Source organism: Spermophilus citellus (genome assembly GCF_964194105.1).
Source record: "Spermophilus citellus genome assembly, chromosome: 13".
Taxonomy (NCBI): domain Eukaryota; kingdom Metazoa; phylum Chordata; class Mammalia; order Rodentia; family Sciuridae; genus Spermophilus; species Spermophilus citellus.
Genome location: NC_138193.1, coordinates 3,622,235 through 3,636,737, shown reverse-complemented (window position 1 = coordinate 3,636,737; position 14,503 = coordinate 3,622,235). Strand labels below are relative to the sequence as shown.

At 41.4% G+C, this 14,503-nt stretch overlaps 2 protein-coding genes across 4 annotated transcripts in view; one reads left to right on the top strand and one right to left on the bottom strand.

The window, feature by feature from the left end:
• Positions 1-287: 287 nt before the first annotated feature.
• Positions 288-4,619, bottom strand: SOWAHC (sosondowah ankyrin repeat domain family member C). The gene has a single exon (XM_081265335.1). It carries the CDS (start codon positions 4,472-4,474, stop codon positions 2,885-2,887), a length of 1,590 nt encoding a protein of 529 aa, XP_081121461.1. The 5' UTR covers positions 4,475-4,619; the 3' UTR covers positions 288-2,884.
• Positions 4,620-4,735: 116 nt separating this feature from the next.
• Positions 4,736-14,503, top strand: part of SEPTIN10 (septin 10) — a 72,752-nt gene continuing 62,984 nt past the window's right edge. For all 3 annotated transcript variants that reach the window (XM_081265336.1, XM_081265338.1, XM_081265337.1), the window contains exon 1: positions 4,736-5,177. In XM_081265336.1, the coding sequence (XP_081121462.1) occupies positions 5,157-5,177 (21 nt within the window). In that variant the 5' untranslated portion in view covers positions 4,736-5,156. The remainder of the gene's footprint in view (positions 5,178-14,503) is intronic.

Here is a 14,503-nt window from a genome sequence, read left to right as displayed (position 1 = left end):
TACATCAGTTTTGCTAAAAATCTGACAATTCAAAGTGCAGGATGGTTAACAATATGGAAAAGTAGACTCTGAAGATCTTACTGCCATTTACTGTGTGACCCTGAACAGCCATCAAGCCTCATTTTTATCTGTGAATAAGCAACATGTGGGCGGTGACCTTAAGGGGTAGGAAATACAATCTTCAAAAAGCATTTTTTTTGAACCATAAAACACAGTATATGTAACATGGCTAAACAACTATTGAAATTAAGACAATTCAGAGAGAAATTTTAGTGTGAACCTTTTATTTTGACAAAAACAAACTTTACAGAGTTTACATTCTCAAACTCCCAAACTTTCACTTACTCAGAAAATGAGAGACAAGGCATCCTAGACTCCAACATTTTAGGTATGAATAAACTAGTACCAGATTTTTAAGTTATATAAGCTAGTTGCATTTTACATACCACAAAAATAAATTGTGACAAACATTCACTAGTTTCAAGTGTACCCATAAGAAACACATGAACATACCTGTGTTTTTTTTTTTTACCACTCTCATGTCAATAAACATCTAAGTGTTTGACATATCTAAGTGTTTAATGGTAGGTACAATTCTATGAATATTAAATTCACAAATTATTTGTTTTTTTATAATCGTGATTAGGAAACTGAAAAACAGGAATGTAGAGTTCAGTAGCTGAAAATGCTACACTTACTGCGCACAATCACATGTGAAAAAGAATGTTACCAGTAGTTCCCCCTTTTGGGAATGACTTTTTGAAAATTTAAAATATTATTTTACCAGAAAATTTATCTTTGGTGTGAAGAGCAAGTTAAATGATAATCTCTGAAGACCTAGCAAATTATAGATTTTGTGCATAGTTACTAATATATCTTTAAGAGATCAATGCTGACTGTTCAACAGTATCTTCAGAAGGTTCTGAAGTGTCTACTCCTATAGTTGCCATAGCTTTACATGTCTATGAAATTTAAGATTCCTCAATGGGAAGTTGTAGCTTATTCTTATATAAGACACAGGTAATATGTAGAATCAGGCTGTTTTGCACTCTCAAGGAAATTATTTTCAATTACAGAAAATTACATTGTTTTTTTCCACCCATAAATGTGAATGAAAGCACTTCTCAAATGTACATGGTCCATTTCCCAAATCCTAAAACAAAAGTGAGGGCACACAAATGGATAATCATTTATGTTTTATGTGAATATTTTTTATTCATCTTTAAACAAATTCAACTGCCATCTACAGATAGATGTGACAAATTTGTTACCAATTTCTATGTCTTGGGAAATTAAAGATCTAAGAACTTTAAATGTTGAGGCTATGTGCAATGCATTCCTGGATTCACTCTGCAAGCTATTTTCTCACTCCTCTATCCTGTAGGCTGTATCAACTTAAGTTTCAATATCAGGAGAATAAAAAGACTAACGGAAAAGGCCTTGATCAAATATATCCCCTATGAAAATTTCTAAACTTGTTATGAAAAGACTTAATATGCTTGTGAGATAAATCTTGAAGTAATAATTATAAAACCATTTACTCTCACACAAATGAGTGAAATGTAACTAATAATCATACTTAAACAAGTCTTTAATTTTAATGAATGGTATTTTTCACTTATATACAAAGGAATTCAATAGCTAGCAGCATTTAAATATGGAAATAGTTCCATCTCTTCTCTTTTCCTTTTATAAAGTGCCATTTTTAACTGGGCAGATTTAACACCCAGCTTTTCAGTAACTACAGTATAGCTCTTTGAATATATTCAAAGAAAGGTAGGAAAATTGACTTACTATTTTAAACAATTGCAAAATGTTGCACAAAGCATAGAAACTATGAGTGTATTAGTAAAATAAAAGTCTCTTACCCAAGAATCATTAAGCAGTAAGTTGATTAAATAATTACTTCATAGAAGCATTGGTTCGCTAATATTTATGCCTTTTTTTTTTCTTCTTATTCCAATTGTCTAAACCAGAAACAGTTTCTGCTTAAGCACCATTAGGGTTATGTCAAACAAAAGAGAACCAATGGTTGTATGATTCCTCAGAATACAAATCCTAACAAACTTAGACTTTCAGAATAGGAAAACAAATTAAGTGTCAATCAGAATGAGAGGCAATATTTTATTCAAACATACATAGGCTGCTGAGTGTTCTCTTTAAACAAGAAGGTGTAGTTATAAATAATGTACCGTAATACTTGAGTGCAGTGGAGTTAAGATAGGTGAAATCCAGAGTACAGATTAACTTAAAAGTGACGGTTGCTTAATTCTTTGTTCAGTGATTAAAACTGAAATTGCTTTAAAAAATAATAACTAACCTGCTACTTGCAATACGAAGAGATTGCCAACAGGATTCCCATTTTACTTACATTATTCTCTATTCAGTACTTTTGCATCTCAACTCTGACCTTGCCTTCAGTAGTACCTTAAAAAGCAATTACTAAAACTACAGGGCAGCATGTAGTTTTGTTCACACTTAAAAATACTACCAGTTTCATTACAATTTGCATTTTTGTTGCTCTTGAGAGAGTAACCACTTAGAAAAACAGATACATAAAAAGTGCAACATTGTATCCGTTAAAACAAAGGAATTCAGTTATCAATTCAGCCCCCCTAGATATAATTCTAATCCTCAGAAAAAGGGACCACAGGTCAAAGGGGTGGAATGGGAAGAGGCAGAGGTCAATGTATGATCAGTCAATTAATAAAGAAATCTACTTCACCCAGAAAGCTAGCTGGAGGGGAATTCCTCTCTGCCCATCACAATCCCTCACAAAAGAATGCATCAATTTTTTTTTTTCTGTTCTCCTTTCCTTACTCCAGTATTCTAGTATTCTATCCTGAAGACAAACAAACCTTAGCATTTCTAAAAGAAATTATTTTTACCCAAACACATTGGACTTCGGTCTTAATTTGAATGAGGATGAGTGGCCCTTAAGAGATCGTTCCTCCTCCTCTTCCCCTTCCTCCAGCGGCTGCTCTGGGTCCCTGAAAGTGGGTGTGGTGTGGATGATCTGGGTTCTGAAGCGGATTTTGTTGAGTCTGGGTTTTATCCGCCCACTAGAGCTGCTAGAGGCTTTGCGACCGGGATCCTTGGCTTTGCCTCCAGCCCATCCCTCAGCCAAGTGGAGATGGTGATGATGGTGGTGATGATCCCCCGCATCCTCCAAGACATGAGAGAGTTTATAGGTGATCAGGTGCGACGGGAGCACCTTTGAAAGTCTCCAACGTCCACCCCCGCTACCAGCAGCGCTCTCCCCATCATCCTCATCCAGGGCTCCCACCAGGTTCTTAATCTCCTCCGCGATACTCTGACTCAGGTACTGAGAGGCCTTTTTCCCGCTGTAGTCCCTGATGTCCACATCGGCGTCGTAGGCCCCCACCAGTAACTTGACCACCTCCACGTGCCCGTGCATCGCTGCCAAGTGCAGGGCCGTGTAGCCGGCACTCGTCCTGGCGTTGATGTTCACCGGCAGCTGGTGTTTGTTGGCGAAGTTGACCAGCAGGGCCAGGAGCTCTTGCCGGCCATGCTTGGCGGCCCAGTGCAGGCAGGTGAAGCCGGTGATGAAGTCTCGCTTGGTCAGTAGGCCGGGCTCGCAGGTAAGCAGACCTTCCAGGCCGTCCCACTTGCCGTCCGAGGCCGAAAGCATCCAGGCATGCTCCAGAGGGTCCAGGGTCACCGAGCCGCCGCCGCCGCTCTCCTCCTCGGCGGACGACGAAGCCACCGACGCGCTATCCGAGTCGCCCCCGCCTCGGCCGCGACCTCCCCCGGAGGAGCTCCCGGGGCTACTGCCCCCAGGACCCACGCTCCTCCTGAGTGGCGGGGAGCTGCCCATCACCAGGTCCCGGAAGTTCTGGCGGGCAGATCTCGGGGTGGCCGGCCCTCCCAGGGAGCTGCCGGGGTCCGCCTCCTCGCCGCCGGGCGCTGGGGGACCCGGGTCCTCGGGGGGGCCCGGGACCGGCATCTGGGGGAGGGCAGGGACGCCGCGCCGGGAGATCTTCCTCCGGGCCCCGCTGGTCGGAGGCTGCCCGGGAGCGGCGGTCGGGCGCTCGGGGTCGCCCGGCTCACGGCCCGGCTCGGGGGGCGCCTCGGGGTCCGCCGCCTCGGGGTCCGCCGCGCGGCGGCGCGGGCCGCTCTCCCCGGACCCGGCCGGGTGGTCTGGGGCTTCCGTCTCCGCGGTCACCCCGACGTGAGGCGGGTCCCCGGGAGGCGCGGCCTCTGGTGGCGTGGACCCGGAGCAGAACCTCTTCTTGAGGTAAACATACTTGGCGCCATCGGCGGGATCGGTACGGACTGTGGCCACGGCGTTGACCAGCTCCTTAAAACGGGCTCGGGCGCGGGCGCGCTGCTCCGGCTCACCGCCCAGGGCGCCCCTGAAGTGGTCCACCAGTTCGGCCTGCCGGGCTCGTCCCCCACGTTCCGAGAGGAAGGAGAACACGGCCTCGGGGCCCAGCTCTGCTGGCCCCTCCATCCGCCGCGGCGCCGGTTCTCGGTCGGCTCAGCCCGGCCCCATCACCGCGCGGTCGGAGGTCTGGAACCCGGCTAGCTCCCTGGGCTCTCGCACGGCTGAGGCGTGGGTCGGCAGAGCACTCAGACGCCGCCTGGCCCCAGCCGCGCCCGGGCCGACACGCCCCCGACCGCCCCGCCCCGCCCGCTCGCCCCGCCCTCAAGCCCGCCCATTTCCGGTCTCCGCCGAGGGCGGCGATCTCGGCTCCCGCCGGTCGCTGGCGGCCCCGCCCACTTCCGGTCTCTGGGTCCGGGTCCGCCCGCGCGGTTCCCGCCAGCCGCCGGAGTCGTGGGGACGTTGGTCCTCACGTCTCCTGCTTCGTGTCCCAACTGTCCTTCACTCACCCTCCCCCCGCACCTACCATTAAGTCCTCTAAAACGTTGAGAGGCACCCCTTTGAGGGGCTGGCCGGGCGCGCGGGAAACGTTTGGCGTGGTCCATGGCGGGTCCCCGCGGCCCCCGGGGCTTGGCCACGCCCCACCCGGAGCCCCGCCGCGGAGGCCACCCCCGTCCGTTGGGCGGCCCCGGCCGCGCGCCGGCCCTGCCCATCCCGTGCCCCGCGGGTGGTTCCTCTCCGACGTCGCCGCCGGGACGCGCTCTCGGGCCAGGTCTGAAACCGCCGCTTCGCGGCCCTCCACCCGGGATCGATGGAAGACGCGCAGCGCCTGGTGAGTTCGCCGCCCGGCACCCTCGGCCGGGGGCTCCGGGACGCGCGCCCCTCGGGCACTGCCTCAGCCTCCGCCCTCCGGGCCGCTCGGGTCGGGCTGGGAGGGTGATCCGCGCCCCTCCCCGGGCGCGGCCGGTCCCCGGCAGAGATGCGGGTCTGCTCGCGGCCGACCCCTACCCGCTGAGGCGCAGGGCCACGCTCCGGGAGTTGGGGAAAGATCTTTTTGCTCGGCTTTTCAGTCTATGCCCAAGTGGGGAGATGAGACTTAGAGCTGTGGGCCGGTCCCTGGCTTTCCTAACGGTTTCTGAGCGCGCACTGTGGATGGGTACGGCGGAGCCAGGGGACTAAGGAGTTGTGCGCCCGTCCGGGACGACGCGCCGCGGCGACCCCGGCTCCCGCGGCTTTCCCCAAGCCGTCTGCGGCTTCCAGGTGTGTCCCTGGGGATTTGAACCTTTTCATTTCCCGCCTTGGCGCCCTTGCTGATGTAAGAACACGGTCCAGCGGTTTAGATGACTGTGCACGTTACGTTTCAGGTGACTTTGGCACTTTACCTTGTTTGCCAGTTGAGACGCTGGTTCTCAAAGTGGTCACAGGTGTTTTCATCCTAACACCGTGTGTGGTTTGCCTTGTGTAATATTCTCACTCTCTTGGAAGCCGACTGAGAGTTTTCCAGAAGCCAATGGGATCTGTCTTTGCATATGTGTGGGTTTGCTTTATGGAGCTTGGACCAGAGTTGTGCTCTGATTCCACCCAGGCCTCTTTCTACTCTAGAACGTATTTCGAAAAGTCTCAGATTTTCTCTTTGTTACCATTGCCCTTTGCTCGCGTTGTTGAAGAAAATATCAAAGGATTGTGGTGAGGAAGGTGTGTTTATAAACTGATTTGTTGAGTAATCTTCAGTATCAAATCATACTGGAACAGAAGAGAGCGCCTCAGTTAATATTGGATTTCTTGACAATTTCCAGCACTTAAGCTTGCTCTGAAGCTGTTTTCTAATTAAATGTTTTATTTTGAGATCATAGTAGATCTCATCAATTGTAAGAAAGAATATAGTAATATCCCTCTACCCTTTATGCAGTTTTCTTGATATTTGGCAAAATGTAGTACAACGTGAATATTGACTGATACAGTGAAGATCGAGGCCCTTTCCCTCTCCACAGGGTCTCTCAGATTGCTCTTTTATAATCACACCCACTTAGTTCCCTGTCCCATCTCCTCTTTAATCCCTCTTAATCAGTAATTTGTTATTCAATTCCATAAATTTTTATCTCAAAATTTATGTGATTACTGAGTCAGTAACCTTTTGGGATTGGATTTTTTTCACTCAGCCAAGTTCTCTGGAGATTCATCCAAGTTGTTGCAAGCATCAGAAGTTGTGAATGTACCACACTTTGTTTGAAGGCCATTAGCTTGTTTTCAGTTTGGGGCTATTATGCATAAAGCTGCTGTAAACATCCCTGTAATTTATAGTGTCATGTCATGTAAACATTAAGTTTTTTTATTTGTTCTTTTTTAATTTACATAACAGTAGAGTGTATTTTGACATACATACACAGAGTATAATTTATTCTAATTAGGACCCCCTTCTTGTGGTTGTATTTGATGTGGAGTTTCACTGGAGTATTCATATGTGAACATCAGGAGACTTATGTCCAATTCATTCTACCATCTTTCCTATTCCTACCCTCCTTCCTTCCCTTTATTTTCCTTTGTCTAATCCACTTGTTAGCATCCGCATAACAGATATCAGAGAGAACAGTCTACCTTTATTTTTGGGGGATTGGCTTCAGTTCTCCCATGCTCATTTATGCAGTTGCTGGATTGTGTGGTAATTGCATCTTTAGTTTAATGAGAAACTACCAAACTGTTTCCTAATATGTTTGAACCATTCTTACCAGCAGTGTATAAGATATCTACTTTCTTCACATCTTTGTCAACATTTAAGGTTGTCCTCATTTTTAGCCATTCCAATAGGTATGTATGATGTTGTGGTTTTCAGGTGCATTTCTCTAATGTCTAATGATGTTGGACATAGATGGTATTTGCTTTTTTGTGTAATGCTTCATCTCTTTTTTTGAATTTTCTAATTGAATCTTTTTTTTTTTTTTTTTGGCTATTGAAGGTTTTTTTTAAAAAAATGTATCTTAGATACCAGTCCTTTTTCAGATATGTAGTTTGCAAATGCTTTCTCATTCTGTACTTTTGTCTTTTCATCCTCTTAATAGGATCTTTTGCAAAACAAGGATTTTAAAAATTTTATGAGGTTCATTTTATTAAGTTTTCCTTTTATGGATTTGTGCTTTTTTGGTGTCAGTTTAAGAATTTTTTGCCTAATCCTAGATCCTGAAGATTTTCTTTTTTTTTTTTCCTTAAAAGTTTCATAGTTTACAATTTACATTTAATCCCATGACCGTCCATTTTGAGTTAATTTTTCTACAAGGTGTCAGACTTTAGTCAAGAGCTCATTTGTGGTTTAGGGATGTCTAATTGCTTTGGTTGAAAAAGTTCTTATTCCTCTATTGAATGGCTATACTTTTGTCAAAAGCCAGTTGAACATATTTATGCTAGCTTATTTCTGGGTTCTATCAACACATATACCATTGATTCTCCTAACATTGTAAGTCTTGTAACTTACCTGTAAAGTTGTAAGTCTTGTAACCTTGTAAGTAAGGGTAGACCCATTCCTCCTACTTTTTTTAGGAGGAATGTTTCCCCTTTTTATCAAAAACTTTTTTAGCAAACTGGAACAAGACAGGGATGCCCTCTCTTACCACTTCTATTTAATTTAGTCCTTGAAATACTAGCCAGAGCAATTAGACAGACAAAAGAAATTAAAGGCATAAAAATAGGAAAAGAAGAACTTAAATTATCACTATTTGCGGATGATATGATAATATATCTAACAGACCCAAAAGGGTCTACAAAGAAACTGCTAGAGGTAATAAATGAATTCAGCAAAGTGGCAGGATATAAAATCAACACGCATAAATCAAAGGCATTCCTGTATATCAGCAACAAAACCTCTGAAATGGAAATGAGGAAAACCACCCCATTCACAATATCCTCAAAATAAATAAAATACTTGGGAATCAACCTAACAAAAGAGGTGAAAGATTTATACAATGAAAACTACAGAACCCTAAAGAGAGAGATAGAAGAAGATCTTAGAAGATGGAAAAATGTACCCTGTTCATGGATAGGCAGAACCAACATCATCAAAATGGTGATATTACCCAAAGTTCTCTACAGGTTCAACGCAATGCCAATCAAAATCCCAATGGCATTTCTTGTAGAAGTAGATAAAGCAATCATGAAATTCATATGGAAAAACAAAAGACCCAGAATAGCAAAAGCAATTCTAAGCAGGAAGTGTGAATCAGGCGGCATAGCAATACCAGATTTCAAACTATACTACAGAGCAATAGTGACAAAAACAGCATGGTACTGGTACCAAAACAGGCGGGTGGACCAATAGTACAGAATAGAGGACACAGAGACTAATCCACAAAGTTACAACTATCTTATATTTGATAAAGGGGCTAAAAGCATGCAATGGAGGAAGGATAGCATCTTCAACAAATGGTGCTGGGAAAACTGGAAATCCATATGCAACAAAATGAAGCTGAACCCCTTTCTCTCGCCATGCACAAAAGTTAACTCAAAATGGATCAAGGAGCTTGATATCAAAGCAGAGACTCTGCGCCTGATAGAAGAAAAAGTTGGCTCCGATCTACATATTGTGGGGTCGGGCTCCAAATTTCTTAATAGGACGCCCATAGCCCAAGAGTTAATAACAAGAATAAACAAATGGGACTTACTTAAACTAAAATGTTTTTTCTCAGCAAGAGAAACAATAAGAGAGGTAAATAGGGAGCCTACATCCTGGGAACAAATTTTTACTCCTCAGACTTCAGATAGAGCCCTAATTTCCAGAATATACAAAGAACTCAAAAAATTAAACAATAAGATAACAAATAATCCAATCAACAAATGGGCCAAGGACCTGAACAGACACTTCTCAGAGGAGGACATACAATCAATCAACAAGTACATGAAAAATGCTCACCATCTCTAGCAGTCAGAGAAATGCAAATCAAAACCACCCTAAGATACCATCTCACTCCAGTAAGATTGGCAGCCATTATGAAGTCAAACAATAACAAGTGCTGGCGAGGATGCGGGGAAAAGGGTACACTTGTACATTGCTGGTGGGACTGCAAACTGGTGCGGCCAATATGGAAAGCAGTATGGAGATTCCTGGGAAAGCTGGGAATGGAACCACCATTTGACCCAGCTATCGCCCTTCTCGGTCTATTCCCTGAGGACCTTAAAAGAGCATATTATAGGGATACTGCCACATCAATGATCATAGCAGCACAATTCACAATAGCTAGACTCTGGAATCAACCTAGATGCCCTTCAATAGATGAATGAATAAAAAAAAAATGTGGCATTTATACACAATGGAGTATTACGCAGCACTAAAAAACGACAAAATCATGGATTTTGCAGGGAAATGGATGGCATTAAAGCAGATTATGCTAAGTGAAGCTAGCCAATCCTTAAAAAACAAATGCCAAATGTCTTCTTTGATATAAAGAGAGGAACTAAGAACAGAACAGGGAAGAAGAGCATGAGGAAAAGATTAACATTAAACAGAGACGAGTGGGGGGAGAGAAAGGGAGAGAGAAGGGAAACTGTATGGAAATGGAAGGAGACCCTCAGGGTTATACAAAATTACATATAAGAGTTTGTGAGGGGAAAGGGGGAAAAAAAAACAAAACAAGGGAGACAATTGAATAACAGCAGATGGGGTAGAGAGGGAAGATGAGAGGGAAGGGGAGGGGGGTAGGGGATAGGAATGGTAGCAGAATACAACAGTCACTAATATGCCATTATGTAAAAATGTGGATGTGTAACCGATGTGATTCTGCAACTTGTATTTGGGGTAAAAATGGGAGTTCATAACCCACTTGAATCAAATGTATGAAAGATGATATGTCATGAGCTTTGTAATGTTTTGAACAACCAATTAAAAAAAAACTTTTTTAGCTAATTCTTTGCCTTTCTTTAATTTTTAGTTAATTCTTTGCCTTTCTTTAATTTTTGCCTTTCTTTGTAAGTTTTAGGATCATTTTGTGTATATCTAAAAAAATATCTTATTGGGATTTTGTTAAGAATTACATTATTATATCTGTATATCAGTTTACTGAGGATTGATATCTTTACTATATTGTCTTCTACCTTATAAACACAGTATTTCTTGTCATTTCTTAATATTACTTTGACTTCTTTCATTATGCAGTTAGCATACAGTCCTGCATGTTTTGTTAGAGTTATACCTTCATGTTTACGTATTTAATTTTTTAAGGAAATGTAGATGATAATTTTTAAAATTTCATCTTCATTGGTAACAGGAAATACAATTGTTTTTTGTATGTTTATCTTGTATCCTGTGACCTTGCTAAATTCATTTGTTCTAGGAGTTTGGATTCCTTGAGGTTTTCTATGTGGATAATCATGCCATTTGCAAATAGAGACAGTTTTATTTCTTCCTTTTTACCATTTCCTTCCAGCCTTATTGTGTTGGCTGGATTCTAGCCCTTTGTTACTACTTTTTTTTTTTTTTTTTTTTAAGCATTCAAATCAGAACAGTGATGAAAGCAGAACAGTCTCCTTGTTGTTGTATTTTTTTTTTTTCCTTCTTTTTGGGGAGAAAGCTTTCAGTCTTTTCATGATAGCTATGAAGTTTGTTGTAGATGCCCTTTACTGACTTTATGAGGGATAATGGTCTATAGGTTTATGTACTGTCGGTCAAGGTAACAGTAGCTTCATAAAATGGGTTGAAAAGTATTCTCTCCCTTGAAAGAGATTATGTAGAATGGGTGTTAATTCTTTAAATGTTTAAATGTTGGTTGTTAATTCTTTAAATGTTTGATAGGATTCTTCAGTGAAATTGTCTGGGCCTGGAGATTTCTTTTTTGAGAGTTTCAATATTACAAATTCAAGTTTCTTTAATAGTTATAAGGCTATTCACTATTATTGGGAAAGTTGTGGTAGTCTGTGGTTTTTAAAGAACAGAATCATTCCTTCCAGTTTTCAAATTTACATAAGTAGAGTTGAACATAGTATTGCCTTAGTATCCTTTGTTGGCATCAGGGTCTGTAGTGCTATTCCCTGTTTGAGTCCAAATGTTGGTAATTTATGTCTTTTGTCTTTATCAGTTCTGATACCAGTTTGTCAATTTTATTGATCTTTTCAAAGAACTGGCTCCTTGTTTTATTTATTTTAATTTTTCTATCTTTAGTATAAGTAGTGATTTCTGACCTTTTCTTTTTTTCGAAGTATTTTTCTTTTCTTTCCTTGCTTGGGGTTTATTTTGCTTCTTTTCTAGGTTTTTGAGGTTCTTAGATTATTTATTTGAGACTTTTACTATTCTGATGTATTCATTTAGTGGTATGATCTAGCTTTAGCCTTTTTAGAAATAAGACAACAAATGTGCTTTCTTCTTAGGCTGCTACTAGAATTGAAATGGTCTAAGATGTAATACTGTGTACATTGTAAGTTAAATAAGGCATTTGTGAACCTACTCAGGACTATTCTAAAACTAAGCAGGTTACTAAAATGAATTTTTGGAAAATACAACTTATTTGTATGATTATTGTTCATATTAGCTTTAAATGAATATAGACTTTTTGTAAGTTTGGTACTGAGGTAAATTTTAAAGGAAGAGATGGCCATAGATTAGTAGAGAGTAGCTGGCTCGGTATTTTAGGCAGGAAGACTGTTTCAGATTCTGCTCACACAGTCAACCTTAAAATAACATGAGAAGCTTTTCAGTTGTATTACAAATCTTAAAAATATGGCTTTAAAAATTTTTAACGTATGTTTAAAAATTGAGGACTTTAGTCATTATTTTCGTCTTCTTTTAGTTTAATTTTACCTTTTTAGTAGTCCAATAATCTTTGCAAATGTTAACATATTCAGCCTATTTTTTTATGTATGAAATTGTCTTATTTCTTATTCAATTTTTTATGAAGTTGACTTTTATGGCTTTAACTATGTCTGCTCTGGTAATTGAATGTGACCAGATGCTGATGCTAAAGTTCAGTGTGGCAAGTAATTTACTTGTGTTATCACATTTTATAATTTTCATTCCTATTGAGTACTGTTATCTCCCTCCTTCTCTCTCTCTTCCTCTCTCTGGATGAGAGTCGACTTTCTCAAATTTGGTTGAACAAAATCTCTCTTGTTTGGTTCTTGTTGTCATTGTACCTCCTTGCCCCAGGCCCTTACACATGGTGTTGCTGGTGACTTAGTGCTCCAGCATTTTGCATCTGTTGTCACCAGACATAGTTCATTCTAACAACTTTTTAGAACCATACATTTATACTGATGTCATGTTAGCTCTTCTCTGTTGTGACATAAGTCATTGAGATTCTTTCTAGGGACTCTCTGTTTGGTAGAAGATAGGCTTTTTCTTATATAGTAACAGAGATTCTATTGTATAGAAAATAATTATAATTTAGTTTCTGCATCACTCTGAGGGCCAAAAGAACCTAACACTACTTTATAATTTGAACAGTTGAAGAAAGTATTTTAATTTTGTTTTGTGTTTGCATATTTCCTGTATATTGTTTATAAAAATTACATATATCAAGAGGACTTTAGTCATTATTTTAATTATTTAGTTTATCAGATTTTTTTCTTTAGCTACTGCTTTCCCATTTATTGATTAGTTTATCTTTTAATACAAAGATTCCGTTACTGTTATGGTTTGGATATAAGGTGCCCCCCCCCCCCACCTCCAAGCTTCTGTTTATGCAGGAATATTCAAAGGTGAAATGCTTAGATTATGAAGGCTATAGTCTTATCCGTGCATGCTAATTTTGAATGACCAGGTGGTAACTGTAGGCAGGTGGGGTGTGGCTGGAAAAGATGGATCACTGGTGTGTGGGGGGGTCTATCTTGGAAGGACGCATCTTCTCTGTGGTCCCTTTCCCTACTCTCTTTAACTCTGCCATTACCTGATCAGGTTTTCTCCACTGGGACCTTGCTCCCTGGGGTGCTGTCTCACCTTGGGCCCAGAGAAATAGAATTGGCCAACTGTGGACTGAGATCTCAGAAACTGTGAACCCCAAATAATCTTTATGCTCTAAGTTGCCTTGTCCCATGTCCTGGTCACGGCAACTTAAAGGCCAAATAAAACATTACATTTCTATGAGTTAACTTTTTTTATTGAAGTACAATGTACATAGAGTAAAATCTACCTGTTTTAATACAAAGTCCCGTGAGGGTTTGTTTTTGGTTTTTGTTTGTTCTCTTTTGCTATGTCAGGGATCCAGCTAGGGCTTGACACATGCCAGGTAAGTACCCTACCACTGAGCTACATCTCTAGCCCAGAATTTTGATGAGTGCATATGTTGATGTAACCATAGTTAGGCTACTAGTTTCATCACCCTAGAAATTTCCTTTGTAGTCAGTCTCTCTTGCCACTGTTCTCTGACAGCCACTGACCAGTTTCTCTGCCTCTCATTGTGTCATGCATAGGTATTATTGTAGCCTTTAAGCTGATCTCTTTGTTAAATGTAATGCTTTTAAGATTAGTTCATTTTATTGCACATTCCTTTTTGTTGCTGAGTAGTATTCCATTCTGTGAATGTGCCTATACTACAGTTGAGCTCACTTTTTCCACTTAGTGTTTGTGGCTGTTTCCTATTTGGGGCAATTATAAATGAAGCTACTATATGTATTCACTTGTACATTTTTATGTGAATGTTTTCATTTTTCTTGAGTAAGTGTCTACTTGTGAGACCCCTAAGTAGCAGCTAGTGTATGTTTAACTTAATAAGAAACTACCAAACTGTTTTCTAAAATGGTTACACCATTTTGCATTCCCACCAAATGAATGAGAGTTCTTGTTCCATTTCCTTGTCAGTACTTGATATTGTCAGGCATTTTTTGTATGTATGGTGATATCTCATTGAGGTTTCAGCTTGTATTTTACAAGTGACTGAAGATGTTGAACATTTTGTCATGTGTTTATTTGACATCTTTGGTAACATGCCTGTTCCAATCTTGGACTATTTTCTAATTATTATCAAGTTATGAATTTTTTTTAAAAAATACATATTTTATTAAGTCCTTTATGAGAATTACAAGTGTTTTATATTAATCCACTGATTGGTAAGCATAACTGAAAGCCAGGTGCGATGGTGCACGCCTGTTATCCCAGCGACTTGGGAGGCCAAGGCAGAAGAATCATCAAGTTCAAAGCCAGCCTCAGCAACAGTGAGGCACTAAGCAACTCAGTGAGACCCTGTCTCT